Genomic DNA, 15,728 nt, shown 5'->3' on the forward strand with positions numbered 1-15,728 from the left:
TCCAAATCAACAGGAAGTGTCATACAATCAACAGGAAGCGACCTGATGTCAACAGGAAGTGACCCCAAAACACTTCCAAATCAACAGAAAGTGACCTGATAACAACAGAAAGTAACGCCACAAGGCCTCCAAATCAACAGGAAGTGACATAATATCAACAGGAAGTGAAATGATGTCAACAGGAAGTGACACCAAAACCTCTCCAAATCAGTAGGAAGTGACCTGATATCAACAGGAAGTGACCCCAAAACGCCTCCAAATCAACAGGAAGTGTCGTACAATCAACAGGAAGTGACCTGATGTCAACAGGAAGTGACCCCAAAACGCCTACAAATCAAAAGGAAATGACCTGATGTCAACAGGAAATGACCCCCACAGGGCCTCCAAATCAACAGGAAATGACATAAACAGGAAGTGAAATGATGTCAACAAGAAGTGACCCCAAAACACCTCCATATCAATAGGAAGTGACCCAGAAACGCCTCCAAATCAACAGGAATTGACATAATATCAACTGGAAGTGACCTGATTTCAACAGGAAGTGACCCCAAAATGCCTCCAAATCAACAGGAAGTGAAATGTCAACAGGAAATGACGCCAAAACACCTCCAAATCAACAGGAAATGACCCGTTACCAACAAGTGACGCCAAAACCCCATGCAATCAAAAGGAAGTGACATCATATCAACAGGAAGTGACCTAATGTCAACAGTAAGTGACCCCGAAACACCTCCATATCAACATGAAGTGACCTCATATCAAAATGAAGTGACATTATATCAATAGGAAGTGACCCACAAAACGCCATGAAATCAACAGGATGTGACATCATATAAACAGGAAGTGAACTGATGTCAACAGGAAGGGAATGTGTACACGGGTACCTTGATCGCCACCAACCGCAATGAATCTACCGGATGGATTGGTCACAATTGATCGGAATTAAACTATCATTTCTCAATCGGTTAGTAGATGAATGGCGGGTAAACACTATTAGTTACATTGAATCACTATTTGTACTGTACTACTTGCCCTGTAAAGGGTGAGGAAGGACAGGAGCAACTGGAAAATGGAAGGAGATGAGAAGAAGAGAAGGTGAAAAGCAAATGAATGGCACTTCAATACCAGTGTGTAATCCACTCCGGTTCATTAGAGTTCATATCCACGTAAGCTTTTGCCACTTTTCTGCCAGGAACACAAAGAAGTGGCTCTGGCTAGCTCCCAGAAAGAAGACCCCGGTGTGAAATGGATTGGTCACCTGACACTTTCCCAGCCCGGAAGCCAACGAATGGCGCCGGCGTGAGAATGGCATAACAACAAAACAAAACAAAAAAAAGCCCACCCGCCCATTTTCCCGGAGTCCAAATGCCACATTTACATAACCTGGTCACGAAATCTGCTCAGTTAGCAAAACACGCTAACTGTGTGATTAAAAAAAGTTAAAAAAAAAAAAAAAAAAACCACAATATTGATATGCCACAATAGAATTTCGCTTTTACAAGAATTATGACACCTAAATATATCAAGTAGTGCTGCAACCGAAAACTGTCATCTGATAAATTAGCATTTCTGCTATTGACGGCGATCCATACGTCCAATCCATATACTTGGAGTGGGTCAATGGGTCAATAAAGTAATGACCCATATATGCAGCCAACACCAATAGGAAGTGACTCAAAATCAACAGGAAGTAACCAGGAAATATCCCCAAATCAATAGGCAGCTACCAATTAATAGGAAGAGACCCCGAAATGCCCCAAAACCAATTGGAAGTAACCCCAAATCAACAGGAAGTAACCTGTAAATGCCCCAAAATCAACAGGCAGTGAACATTGAACAGGAAGTGGGCCGGATATGCCCTAAAATCAACAGTTCATGATCAAAAATGTAAAAAAAGTGACCCAAAACTGCCCCCAAAACCAACAGGAAGTGACCCAAAATCAACAGGAAGTAACCTGTAAATGCCTCCCAATCAACAGGCAGTGGCCCTTAAACAGGAAGTGACCTTGGGTTACCCCAAAAACCAACAGGAAGTGACCCGAAATCAACAGGAAGTGACCTGTAAATGCCCCAAAATGAACAGGAAGTGACCCAAAATCAACAGGAAGTAACCTGTAAATGCCCCAAAATCAACAGGCAGTGACCACTGAGCAGGAAGTGGCCCGGATATGCCCTAAAATCAACAGTTCATGATAAAAAATGTAAAGAAAGTAACCCAAAACTGTGTGTGAAGTGACGTGAAAACCCCCAAAATCAATAGGCAGCTACCAATGAACAGGAAATGCCCCCGAAATGCCCCAAAACCAATAGGAAGTGACCCAAAATCAACAGGAGGTAACCTGTAAATGCCCCCAAATCAACAGGCAGTTCCCATTAAACAGGAAGTGACCCTGGAATACCCCGAAAAACAACAGGAAGTGACCCAAAATCAACAGGAAGTGACCTGAAATCAACAGGAAATAACCGGGAATTCTCCCAAATTAACAGGTAGTGACCATTGAACAAGATGTGACCCTGGAATGCCCCAAAACCAATAGGAAGTGACCCGAGAGCGACAGGAAGTAACCTAAAAATGCCCTAAAATTACACTGAAATGATCCAAAATGTACAGGAAGTGACCCCGGAATGCCCCAAAACCAATAGGAAGTGAATCAAAATCAACAGGAAGTGATGGGAAAATCCCCCAAAATCAACAGGCAGCTACCAATGAACAGGAAGAGACCCTGGAATGCCCCAAAACCAACAGGAAGTGATGCAAAGTCAACAGGAAGTGACTTGGAAATATCCCCAAATCAACAGGTAGCTACCAATAAACAGGAAATGACCCCGAAATGCCCCAAATCCAATAGGAAGTGACCCGAAATCAACAGGAAGTAACCTGTAAATGCCCCCAAATCAACAGGCAGTTCCCATTAAACAGGAAGTGACCCTGGAATACCCCGAAAACCAACAGGAAGTGACCCAAAATCAACAGGAAGTAACCTGTAAATGCCCCCAAATCAACAGGCAGTGCCCATTAAACAGGAAGTGACCCTGGAATGCCCCAAAACCAATATAACCTAGAAATGCCCTAAAATTACATGGAAATGATCCAAAATGTACAGGAAGTGACCCTGGAATGCCTCAAATCCAACAGGAAGTGATGCAAAGTCAACAGGAAGTGACTCGGAAATATCCCCACCAATGAACAGGGAACGACCCCAAAATGCCCATAAACCAATAGGAAGTCACCTGAAATCAACAGGAAGTGAACCCAAAGTGCCCCAAAGCCAACAGGAAGTGACCCAAAATCAACAGGAAGTAACCTGGAAATGCCCCAAAATCAACAGGCAGTGACCATTGAACAGGAAGTGACCCCGAATTGCCCCAAAACCAACAGGAAGTGATGTAAAATGAACAGGAAATGACCAGGAAATATCCCAAAATAAACAGGCAGCTTCCAATGAACAGGAAGTGATCCCGAAATGCCCCAAAACCAACAGGAAGTGACCCAAAACCAACAGGAAGTGACCTGGAAATGCCCGAAAATCAACAGGCAGCTTCAAATCAACAGGAAGTGACCCCAAAATGCCCCAAAAACCAATATGAAGTGAATATTTAATGAATTTGAATAGGCAACCTGTAGTCACATGCCTGCGTGGCGGCCATCTTGGTGGGGGCAAAGCGCTCGCTCACCTCTCGGTTTGGTCTTTCCCGGCCCGATTACGGCTTCCTTCTCGGTCCAGTGAGGACGAGGCGCTCCCCTCCCGGCCGTCGTCGTCATCCTCGTTGGCGTCGCGGTCGTCGTCGTTGGCCACGCCCCCCGCGGCGTCGGCGTGCTGCTTGAGCGTCTGCAACTTGGCCAGCGGGATGATGTCGCAGCCTTGCGGGCGGTGCCAGACGGTGCGCTGCGTAGAGGCGTTGTAGTAGTAGAAGCGCGAGGTGTTGGGGTCGAAGAGCTCCCACCACTGGTTGTCGCCCGTGCGCTTGATGCGCACGCCCGCCGGCGGGTCCCACACGCATTCGCCCGTCAGCAGGTTGGCGTACATGCGCTCGCGCGTACGCGGCTCGATGATCTCCACCCACTCCAACCTGCAAAAGCACACAAAACAGTTTTTTAAAAAATGGTGTGACTCGATAGAAACAAATCAGCAGGAAGTGACCCTAAAACGCCCCCCAAATCAACAGTTTGTGACCCCAAAATGCCACAAAATCAACAGGAAGTGTCCTGAGTGTTACCTCCCACAGGAAAGCTACCATTTAATTTTTCCAAACGGCATTTTAATTTTTTAAATACCGTGGCGAAAGCTTTCCGAGTTTGCGCAGCTGTTGCGTCCTCACGCGTTGATCTAATTAGATGACACGCCGGCAACAGCCAAGTGAAATGTGCCACTAGCATCTTACTCACAGTCTCCGTTACACGTCTCGTATCGCGTCATCGCATTTTTGTCAACAAGTTGGGTCTTTTCGTCTGTCCTCGACAGACATTGGCGCGCGTCGGAAGCCTCCGCGTCAAACGAAGCTGAAAGTCTTAATCCGCGGGGGCGACGGCGGGATTAATTGGCCGTAATTGCTTCACACGTTTGCGTTCCAAATGACCCACTTTGGTCGATGACGCGGGATGAAATATTAACAAGGGAGAAACTGGAGACTGGCGCGATTTCAGTCGGCAGTCGGGGGATGATTGCGACGGCTAAAACTGTGATTTTTTGTTGCGGGTCAGCTGGTGGTTGTATTTTTATTTTTATATACATTATTATTTTATTTTTATTTATTTTTTAGATTTTTTTGTTTTGTTTTATTTTTTTCTCTCCTTAATTTTTATTTTTTTTAATTCTTTGTTGTGGTCCACCTAGTGGTTGTGTTTTGTTTGTTTTTTTGTTACAACTTTTTTTTTTTTACATTATTTTTTGTTTTATTTAATTTTATTTGTTTATTTTTTGTTATTTTTTATTTATTTTGGGTTTTTTTCTCTCTTTTTTAATTTTTATTTTTGTTTTGTTTTAATTTGTTTTCATTTTTAATTCTTTGTTGCGGGCCCTGGTAGTTGTGTGTCTGTGTTTTTTTTTAAATTATTCTTTTACATTATTATTTTTATAATTTTTTTAAATTTGTTTTTATATTTTTAAAATGTATTCATTTTGTTTTATTTTTTCCTGTCTTTTTTTATTTTTGTTTTGTTTTATGTTTTTATTTTTCTTGCGGGCAACCTGGTGTTTTTTTTTTATTTTTATTTTTTTATTTATTTTGTTTTATTTTTTTCTCTCTATTTTTTTAATTTTTTAAATTGTTTGTGGTGGGCCACCTGGTGGTTGTGTTTTGTTTGTGATTTTTTACATTTTTTTTTTCTTTTTTTTTTCTAGTTATTATTTATTTATTTTTTGTTATTTTTTATTCATTTTGTTTTGTTTTTTACGGAAGCGTATTGCATTCACTTGAAAAATAAAAAAATGGGAGGCTGTTTTTTTAATTAATTTTTTTTCAACCCTCCGTTTTTCTAATTAATTTATTTTTGGGTTTGTTTTTTGAATTAATCTTTTTTCAACCCTCCGTTTTTCTAATTAATTTATTTTTGGGTTTGTTTTTTGAATTAATTTTTTTTCCAACCTTGTTTTTCAAAATAATTTATTTTCGGGTTTGTTTTTTGAATTAATTTTTTTTTCCAACCTTGTTTTTCAAAATAATTTATTTCTGGGTTTGTTTTTTGAATTAATTTTTTTTCCAACCTTGTTTTTCAAAATAATTTATTTTCGGGTTTGTTTTTTGAATTAATTTTTTTTTCCAACCTTGTTTTTCAAAATAATTTATTTCTGGGTTTGTTTTTTGAATTTTTTTTTTTTTTTTCCCGAGCTTGGTTACCGAGGAAAAAATATTTATTAAAATTCAAGCACTTGGAAGTCTCGCGCGAACTGCATCCTGCAAGTCCAATGCTGGACGACACGTCTCGCGACACCTTCAAGCGGCCGTTTTTCAAATAAATATTTTTTCCTGAGCTTGCTAATGCTAATGCTAAAAAAAAAAAAAGAATTCAAAATTCAAGCACTCGTGAGTTATCGAGGTACTTGGAAGTCTCGCGCGAACTGCGTCCTGCAAGTTCAAGACTGGCGGACAGTGGGACACCTCTCGCGTACACCCCAAACTACTTATGACGGTCACACTACTGGCTCAATTAAGGTAAGATATCGATATGAGTTATTCTTATTCTGTCCTAGTTGTAACGTAACCAGCTAGGAGCTGGAATTGTGTGGAAACTGCTCGAAGCGTCCCCGTTTTTTAGAACATCAAACTTCTTCTGTCCGAGTAACATAACCGAATGCTTACAGCAGCGGGTTTCATTGCAGTGGCTGCATTCTTTTTCGAAGAATATACTTTTGCACAAACGTGAGGCATCTCCTCTTCCACTGGATATATTGATGTGTCCCGCTAGCTTAATGCAAACCTACAATGGAATGCGCTATTCAGGCGCTAGCAAATGGCATTGATTCGCCTTATTTAACTCGAAAAAAAATAATTTACACTCACAAATACCAACACGTTTCTTGTCAAATACAAATTTTGAATTCAGGAAGCAAATTCGCCTTTTATTGCATGTTTATAAGTACGAGCAAAGTTATACTGCAGTGCTTAAACGCATCAAAATATTTTTCCACAGATGTCTTTAATTTGTGAATTTTTCTCTCGTGTTGTGTCCATTTTATTTTAGAAAGAACTGCAGGAAGTTCTTCACCGCTGGAACAACCAGAATTTTACCAAGCAGGAATGCTGTACTTCCGGCTGGGAATCTAGTACCTCCATTACCCCATCTTTTTGGTGCCAAAGAGTATCTAAAAGAGGAATCTCATATAAAGATAACCTACAGAGAAGATTGACTGCAGAGAGGACCCTATCCCTGTGATGAATTTTTTTTTTTTCGATTTGTTGCCTTGCCATGACAAAAAAATGGTCTTCATCCACTCACTTTTCCAGAGGAAGCCATTGACCTTTTTATGTTTTTACATTCTTACATACCATTTCTGATAAGTGTAATAAACTGCACAAGCTATACGTTGTCTTAATGTACATCAACATGTGCTGACAGTGCAATAACTATGGAAAAATTACAGCAATGCCCATAATCGTATGTTGACTGAAACATTTACTGTCAACTTGTTTTCTTTAAATTGCAGCCAAACAATTAATAGTAACAATAATTTTTGAATACTAATATTTTATCAAGCAGTCTCTCAATCAAAAACAAATTAATCTATATATTACACATTGTATTGTAACACATATGTAAACTATTTCTAAATTTTATAGCAAATGGCAAATAAAAAGTGTGAAACTTGGTATTATCATTATTTCACACATTGTAGACTGCTAACATGCAAGAACTGGCAGAAATATTCATAAGTTTGCCTCATTGGCTCAACTGACAGTGACAGTACAGAGAAATGCATCATGCAGAGCAGTACTGAACTACCTGACTCAGCAGTAAAGACACGATCAGTTGGCAAAAATTAATGTACCTTTTGAAAAAGAAAAACATTTACAAACACTTTTGGAATTAATTTCACATGAGGTAGAACTTCCAATACTAAAATTTATTAGAGGACCGGGTTAGCTGGAGACAACTGATTCGTTGTGGGCACCCCTGAAGGGAAAAGCCGAAAGGAAAAGAACAGAGAAATACACCAAAGTATTTATTCAATACATTCTCAACTCCAAAACAAATGTTCATGCAATGTATTTTGCCTGAATGTTGCTGGGCAATAAAGCAGTGAATGATCCCTGCCTGCCCACCAACGTCTAACGGATTGCCCTCAAACCTTGATCAGAATCTTTGTTGCTCACCCCCCCCCCCCAAGTTTAGGGAACAGGGAAAGTCTTTTTTTTTGGATTGATCTCCACCAGGCTGGAATATATGACGACAGAGCAGCAGCATCTAATTGTCCATTTATTGTGCTTTCAATCTATAACAAAAATTAAAAAGTATGCATTAGACATACACAAGCTCAATTTAAGGGAGTAAAATGTGAACATTTCTTAGTAAACAATTATATATATTACAGTAGAAAAGATCAGCTTATATTTAATATGCCATGCAGTAGGGTTGTCAAAATACATTTTCAGCTCTATATCCTTAAAAAATGATACATTAAAAAGCCAGAATTTTTTTTACTAATAAGAAAAAAATTCAATCGAAATTAAGAGTAGTGCAAATCATTTCCGCATGACAACAAATGCAAAAACGAGTAAAACAAATGTCTCCAATGAGACAATATTTTAGGGTCAATGCTGTGCAATACACTCAAATGTTAACTGGCTGAAAAAAAACATTGGAAAAATTAACCAAACCGTTCATATTTTGCTAAAACTATATGACAATAAAACAAGTTGCCAACCAGTTAACATCAGAACATACACATTGCAATGCTGTATTAGCAGCAGCAACTGTTGAAAACTATCCAGCTATTGATAGGCTGAATATTAGGCTGAATATCGTACTTTTGTGATCAAATATCGTAACAGTATACAAAATTTCCAAAACAATACTTTGACACTTTTTCATATTTTTGACAAACCTACCCTGGAATTTTTCTTTTGACTTATGCAATCTTGTAGTTCTGCTCCGAAACACATATTCTGCGTAGAACATCAGCAGCGGTTGTCATTGCAATGCTGGCATGGCAAATGAGAGAAAAAGGAGGAATACAATCATTTAACTGTCAACCGAGAAAATGTGCTTATTCAAATTACTGCCAAAATTGGTTTGGTTGGTGTCCTTCTGTGCTGTAACCTGGGCAACTCATCATTGTGCACTAATATATAGTAAGTTACTGTGTGTACCGGTAGTATTATTTAATTGCTTACATGTCCCATGATAAACATGAATTGATTGCTGTAAGATACGTTTTGGGCTTTGTTTTTCCTGTGCCAAGAAAATTCGTGTCTAGTAAGCCGCCAACAACAACATAAAACAGTCCGGTCACTCAAATAAATAACGCAAATCCATCCATTCTTTTTCTACATAGTTTATTTTTCCCAATCTCGAGTTCAGACACATCAACATACCCGTCGTAGGAGAAACCTCATACTTGTGCAATCGTGTTTTCATTGTAAAGAAGGCAGCCAGTTCAATGGACGACACATGTCCACGTGGCGTGGATAATATCTATTTTACACAAATACAGTACTGTATTACGGTATAGGCAATGGCATTATAAAACCATTCCATTTTATGTGTGGAAAGGCGCTAAAATAACTATTCGGGTAAGTTACTTTGACCGACGAAGTTTGCTAGTCTAAAAAACGAATGCACTTCGAACAGTTTCCAGCCAATCGCATATCTTAGTCCGTAACTCTTTAATTTACCTAGTACTGCTTTATCAGAATATAAAGGCTTAACACAGAAGGACAGTTTTAGCATGACTCATATTGATGACTTACCTTAACTGAACGAAAATAGAAGACGTTTGAAGGTGTAGGCGACAGGTGTCCTGTCCTACAGACTCCTCTCTCCAGTCTTGAACTTGCAGGACGCAGTTCGCGCGAGACTTCCAAGTACCTCGATAACTCACGAGTGCTTGAATTTTGAATTAATTTTTTTTTTTAGCATTAGCATTAGCAAGCTCAGGAAAAAATATTTATTTGAAAAACGGCCGCTTGAAGGTGTCGCGAGACGTGTCTTCCAGTATTGGACTTGCAGGATGCAGTTCGTGCGAGACTTCCAAGTGCTTGAAGTTTGAATAAATATTTTTTCCTCGGTAGCCAAGCTCAGGGAAAAAAATTAATTCAAAAAACAAACCCAAAAATAAATTACTTTGAAAAACGTAGTTAGGAAAAAAAAAATTTCAAAAAACAAACCCAAAAATTACGACGGAAATAAATTATTTTGAAAAACAAAGTTGGAAAAAAAATTAATTCAGAAAACAAACCCAAAAATAAATTAATTAGAAAAACGATGTTGAGGGAAAAAAATTAATTCAAAAAACAAACCCAAAAATAAATTAATAGAAAAACGGAGGGTTGAAAAAAATTAATTCAAAAAACAGCCCCAAAAATAAATTACTCAGAAAAACGGAGGGTTGAAAAAAAAATTATTTCAAAAAACAGCCTCCCATTTTTTTATTTTTCAAGTGAATGCAATACGCTTCCGTAGTTTTTTTCCTTTTCTTTTTAATTTATTTTTTGTTTTCATTTTTAATTCTTTGTTGTGGGCCCTGGCAGTTGTGTGTTTGTGTGTGTGTTTTTTAATTATGCTTTTACATTATTATTTTTATAATTTTGTTTTATTTGTTTTGATATTTTTAAAATGTATTCATTTTGTTTTATTTTTTCCTGTCTTTTTTTAATTTTCATTTATTTTTGTTTTGTTTTTGTTTTATGTTTTTATTTTTCTTGCAGGCCAACTGGTGGTTGTTGTTTTTTTTTTTTTTTTTTAAGTTATTTATTTTGTTTGATTTTTTTCTCTCTTTTTTTAAATTTTAATTTTTGTTTTATTTTGTATTCTTTTTTGCAGGTCACCTTGTAGTCTTTTTTTTTTTTTTAATCTATCTATTGATTAATCCCACCAGCTGTTTAATCAACCGTACATTTTCAACTACTCGATCTATCTATGGATTCATTGCAAATAACCATGATTCATTTTCTGCAATGAATCGCAGTCATAATGAATCGTTAAGATTCAGCTGAATCTCAATCAATCACGGTGAATCGATCACAGGTTCATTTCAACGACCTGCGATTAATCTATCCACTGATTAATCACACCATCTGGTTAATCACTCGTACATTATTTTCAACAAGTGAATCCATCAATTGATTCATGGCAAATAACCGGGATTCATTTTCTGCAATGAATCGCAATCAAATCACAATGAATTAATCGATCCATCCATCGATTAATCACACAAGCCGATTTATCCATCGTACATTATTTTCAACTAATGACTCTATGGATTAATTGCAATTCACCGTGATTCATTTTCAGCGATGAAATGACAAATTGTTAACAGATTTATTTCAACTCACCACGATTCATCTATCCATAGATTAGGCACACCAGCCGATTAATCGAGCGTACGTTATTTTCAGCTACCCACAGTGAATCTATGGACTATTTGCAATTACCCGAGATTCATTTTCACCAATGAATCGCAATCAATCACGAAGAATCCATAACAGATTCATTTCAACTAGCCGCAAATAATCTATCCGCCGATTAATCACACCAGACAATGAATCGGTTTTAGCTTGTTTTCAACACCTGAACATATCTATGGATTCATTGCAATCAACCGTGATTCATTTTCTGAAATGAATTGCAATCAATCACAATGACTCATTAACAGATTCATTTGGACTAACCGTAATTATCTGTTGATTAATCACTCCGGATTTATCGATCGTACGTTATTTTCAACGAGTGAATCTATTTATGGATTAATACAACAGTTAGTTAGACCTCACTTTGTTGGTTATTGCAGTTATTGCAATTTTGTTGTTTGATCACAATAGATTGGTTTATTTACATTCAAAAACAAGAAGCCGTTCATTTACGAATGTGATTGCACTTTAGTTTACATTAGGGCTGTCAAAATTATCGCGTTAACGGGCGGTAATTAATTTTTTAAATTAATCACGTTAAAATATTTGACGCAATTAACGCACATGCCCCGCTAAAACAGGTTAAAATGACAGTACAGTGTAATCTCCGCTTGGGTCCAATTGATTTTATGGGTTAGTACCATGAGTGAGCATGCTGTAATTATTGACATCAACAATGGCGAGCTACTAGTTTATTTTTTGATTGAAAATTTTACAAATTTTAATAAAACGAAAACATTAAGAGGGGTTTTAATATAAAATTTCTACTTGTACTTACATTTATCTTTTAAGAACTTCAAGTCTTTCTATCCATGGATCGCTTTAAGAAAATATTAATAATGTTAATGCCATCTTGTTGATTTATTGTTATAATAAACAAATACAGTACTTATGTACAGTATGTTGAAGTTGCCGATCGATCGGGTCCGATCACGTCATTTTGAAAGTATCGGAATCGGCTAAATAATATCGGACATGCCTTTTTTTAATATATATATATATTTTTTAATTAAATCGTTTTCTAATTGTATTTAACGTTACAGACATAACATGTTACACTCATCCAGAGTCTTTAGTTTAGGCTTAAGGTAGGGTTATCAAATTTATCCCGTTAACGGCGGTAATTAATTTTTAAAAAATGTATCACGTCAAAATATTTTACGCAATTAACGCATGCGCTGCACGACCCACTCACGCATTGTCGCGTTCAATCTGTAATGGTGCCGTTTTACCTATAAATAGAGCTGAAAGGCAGCGTAAAATGAGTAGAGTGAATTTTGGCAGCCTTTGGAGCCTGTTTTTAATTGGCTAATGCCGTACAATCCCTCTCCCTACGATTAGAAATATCGTGGGAAGCAATGTGGGGAAGAAAGGTGGTAATTGATCTTTTTCTTAACACCCTATGTTATATCCCAACGCAGAGAAGATATATCAATTGGTACCACTATGCACAGTCATGGTTGCACTTCCCATCATGCATTTGGGCAGAACAGTTAAATGGCTACAGTATAATTTACTGAAAGCTCAACAAATACACTAGATGGCAATATTTAGTCACAATATACAAAGTCACAAGTCTTTCTATCCGTGGATCCCTCTCACAGAAAGAATGTTAATAATGTAAATGCCATTTTGAGGATTTATTGTCATAATAAACAAATACAATACTTATGTACTGCATGTTGAATGTATATATTCGTCCGAGTTTTATTCATTTTTTTCTTAATGCATTGCCAAAATGTATATGATCGGGAAAAATTATCGGGAATGACTGGAATTGAATCGGGAGCAAAAAAAAAAAGCAATCGGATCGGGAAATATCGGGATCGGCAGATACTCAAATTAAAACGATCGGATCGGGAGCAAAAAAACATGATCGGAACAACCCTAGTTAAAATATTTGACGCAATTAACGCACATGCCCCGCTCAAACAGATTAAAATGACAGTACAGTGTAATCTCCGCTTGTTACTTGTTTTTTGGTGTTTGGCTCCCTCTGCTGGCACTTGGGTCCAATTGATTTTATGGGTTCGTACCATGAGTGAGCATGGTGTAAGTATTGACATCAACAATGGCAAGCTACTAGTTTATTTTTTGATTGAAAATTTTACAAATTTGAATAAAACGAAAACATTAAGAGGGGTTTTAATATAAAAGTTCTACTTGTACTAACATTTATCTTTTAAGAACTACAGGTCTTTCTATCCATGGATCGCTTTAAGAAAATGTTAATAATATTAATGCCATCTTGTTGATTTATTGTTATTATAAACAAATACAGTACTTATGTTCCGTATGTTGAATGTATATATCCGTCTTGTGTCTTATCTTTCCATTCCAACAATAATTTACAGAAAAATATGGCATATTTTAGAGATGGTTTGAATTGCGATTAATTACGATTAGAGCTGAAACGAATACTCGAGCAACTCGAGTAACTCGAGTTTAAAAACTGATCCGAGTAATTTTATTCACCTCGAGTAATCGTTTATTTTGACAGCTCTAAGCATCACGTTTTGCTCAGACTACTTTTAATGCGGGACACCGCGCTGATGTCACGTGCGTAGAGGAAGAAGCAAAAACAACAACAAATAAAAACTTACATCAGCCAAAAGCCGCTACAAATGACGCCGACATTGCTAAATTCTAGCCCGCACGATGCTACTAGCCGCCATCTTAAAGTGCCTGTGACACGAAAAAGCATGTTTATTTCATAATACATATATTTTATGCTCCTGAATGATATGGACCGCTTGGATGTGTGTGGAAGCGATCGCTATATTTATTTAGTTTTTTGAATCCCGCGCCAGGAAAATGAGTGACTTCCGGCTTCGGTCTCGCATTGAGGAGGAGGGCGCTGTGACGTGTACGGTAGAAGACGTCCTCTTCACGCTACAGTGTACTGTTGTGTATGAGGACGAAGGATTCAGCTGATTTCGCGGATTAATACGTTTATTTTTCGCATCACGCCAGCCAAACGGCTGCAGAAAAATCATTCTGTATGAGGGAGAGGCATATGCGCCTTTTTGGAGTTTCAAAAGGTTCCCATTCACCGTGGGTATTTACTGTGGGACCGTTGGACTTACGAGGAAGTGAGTAAACATCTTGTTTAGTATTATGTCAAATATTAATACAGAGATTACAAAGTAAACACTACAAACTTCCTTTAAATAAAGGATTACTTACGTTTGATCATTGATAGGCATGTAAAAAGCCCTCCTCATGCACATTAGCACGTTAGCTGCACAACAACTGCAGCCACCCTCCTCCGGGGAACGAACTGTAAATTGCTCTCCGCCGGGCGGTTTGCCGATCCGCGAAGACAATCGACAACCGGGTCGTCATGTCAAATAATCCAGGATAGCTTTGTGTGATTTTCCGCTTTGAAGACTTTGAAACATCACTCGGTTCGGGTTAGCATGTCGGCTAGCTGTCACTCCTTCTGGTTTGTTTACATTCTCCGAAGCCGGGGAAGGGAAATGACATATGTCCGATTTAGGTGTCATAATATATTGTTCGGGAGGTGCGACAGTAAAGGTGAAGTCGACAGTTTTGAACATTATGTAGTAATTTTGCCATGTCGTCTTGAATAAATTGATTTTTATTATTTCATATTCCATTTAGCACAAGATTGTTATTTGTCTTGACCATGCCATTTATTTAGCAATTGGGGAAAATACTTGGATAAAAAGAATATCCTGTAAAAATATGGAAGTAAAGAGACAGAAACAATGACATTTTGCCGCTCTCTTCGTCGCGTTTTCCTCATTGTGAATAGTTCCCCCTCGACGGGCTGACTGGTCCTTCTCAAGCCATTTATATAGCTATTGGGGAAAAATACTTGCATAAAAAGAATATCCTGTAAAAATATTGGAGTAGAGAGACTGAAACAATGACATTTTGCGGCTCTCTTCGTCGCGTTTTCCTCGTTCTGAACAATTCCCCCTCAATGGGCTGAATAGTAAAACCGATGAGCCCAGTCTACCGCTGACGTCATCCACCTGTTGGGGACGCTAAAGCCCTATAATGGTAGGCGTGGCTAACCGGCAGATTAAAAGACTAATTTCTCGTCATCTGCGCTTTGCTAAATTGTTGTATATAGTCGAATCGTCTCAAAATATGATTCTAATTCACATAATAATGCCATTTAAGACTTTTTTTCTGGTGTCATAGGCTCTTTAAAGCAGTAGAGCACTAAGCGCTAATAAAGAGCGCTAAGTGCTAAAAAATAAGATTAACCTTACTGTCACTAGCTCACGCAACGTTAGCCCTAGGGAGGGCTGGGTTTCTGCTAATTATGACCACTGTCGATGCGTGGCTAACGTGTCTTGCATACAGGCTTTAAAGAGCATACGACACCAGAAAAAAAGTCTTAAATGGCATTATTATGTGAATTAGAATCATATTTTGAGACGATTCGACTATATATAACAATTTAGCAAAGCGCAGATGACGAGAAATTAGTCTTTTAATCTGCCGGTTAGCCACGCCTACAATTATAGGGCTTTAGCGTCCCCAACAGGTGGATGACGTCAGCGGTAGACTAGGCTCATCGGTTTTACTATTCAGCCCATTGAGGGGGAATTGTTCAGAACGAGGAAAACGAGACGAAGAGAGCTGCAAAATGTCATTGTTTCAGTCTCTCTACTCCCAATATTTTT

The 15,728-nt window shown here is 38.0% G+C and overlaps 1 protein-coding gene across 1 annotated transcript in view; it reads right to left on the minus strand.

Moving 5' to 3' along the window:
- arhgap39 (Rho GTPase activating protein 39) overlaps positions 1–15,728 on the minus strand; it is a 64,731-nt gene that overhangs the window by 17,542 nt on the left and 31,461 nt on the right. The window contains exon 2 of the mRNA XM_057841047.1: positions 3,676–4,071. Coding sequence (XP_057697030.1) covers positions 3,676–4,071 — 396 coding nt within the window. The remainder of the gene's footprint in view (positions 1–3,675; positions 4,072–15,728) is intronic.

This window comes from Corythoichthys intestinalis, chromosome 7, assembly GCF_030265065.1.
Source record: "Corythoichthys intestinalis isolate RoL2023-P3 chromosome 7, ASM3026506v1, whole genome shotgun sequence".
In the NCBI taxonomy this organism is placed as follows: Eukaryota; Metazoa; Chordata; class Actinopteri; order Syngnathiformes; family Syngnathidae; genus Corythoichthys; species Corythoichthys intestinalis.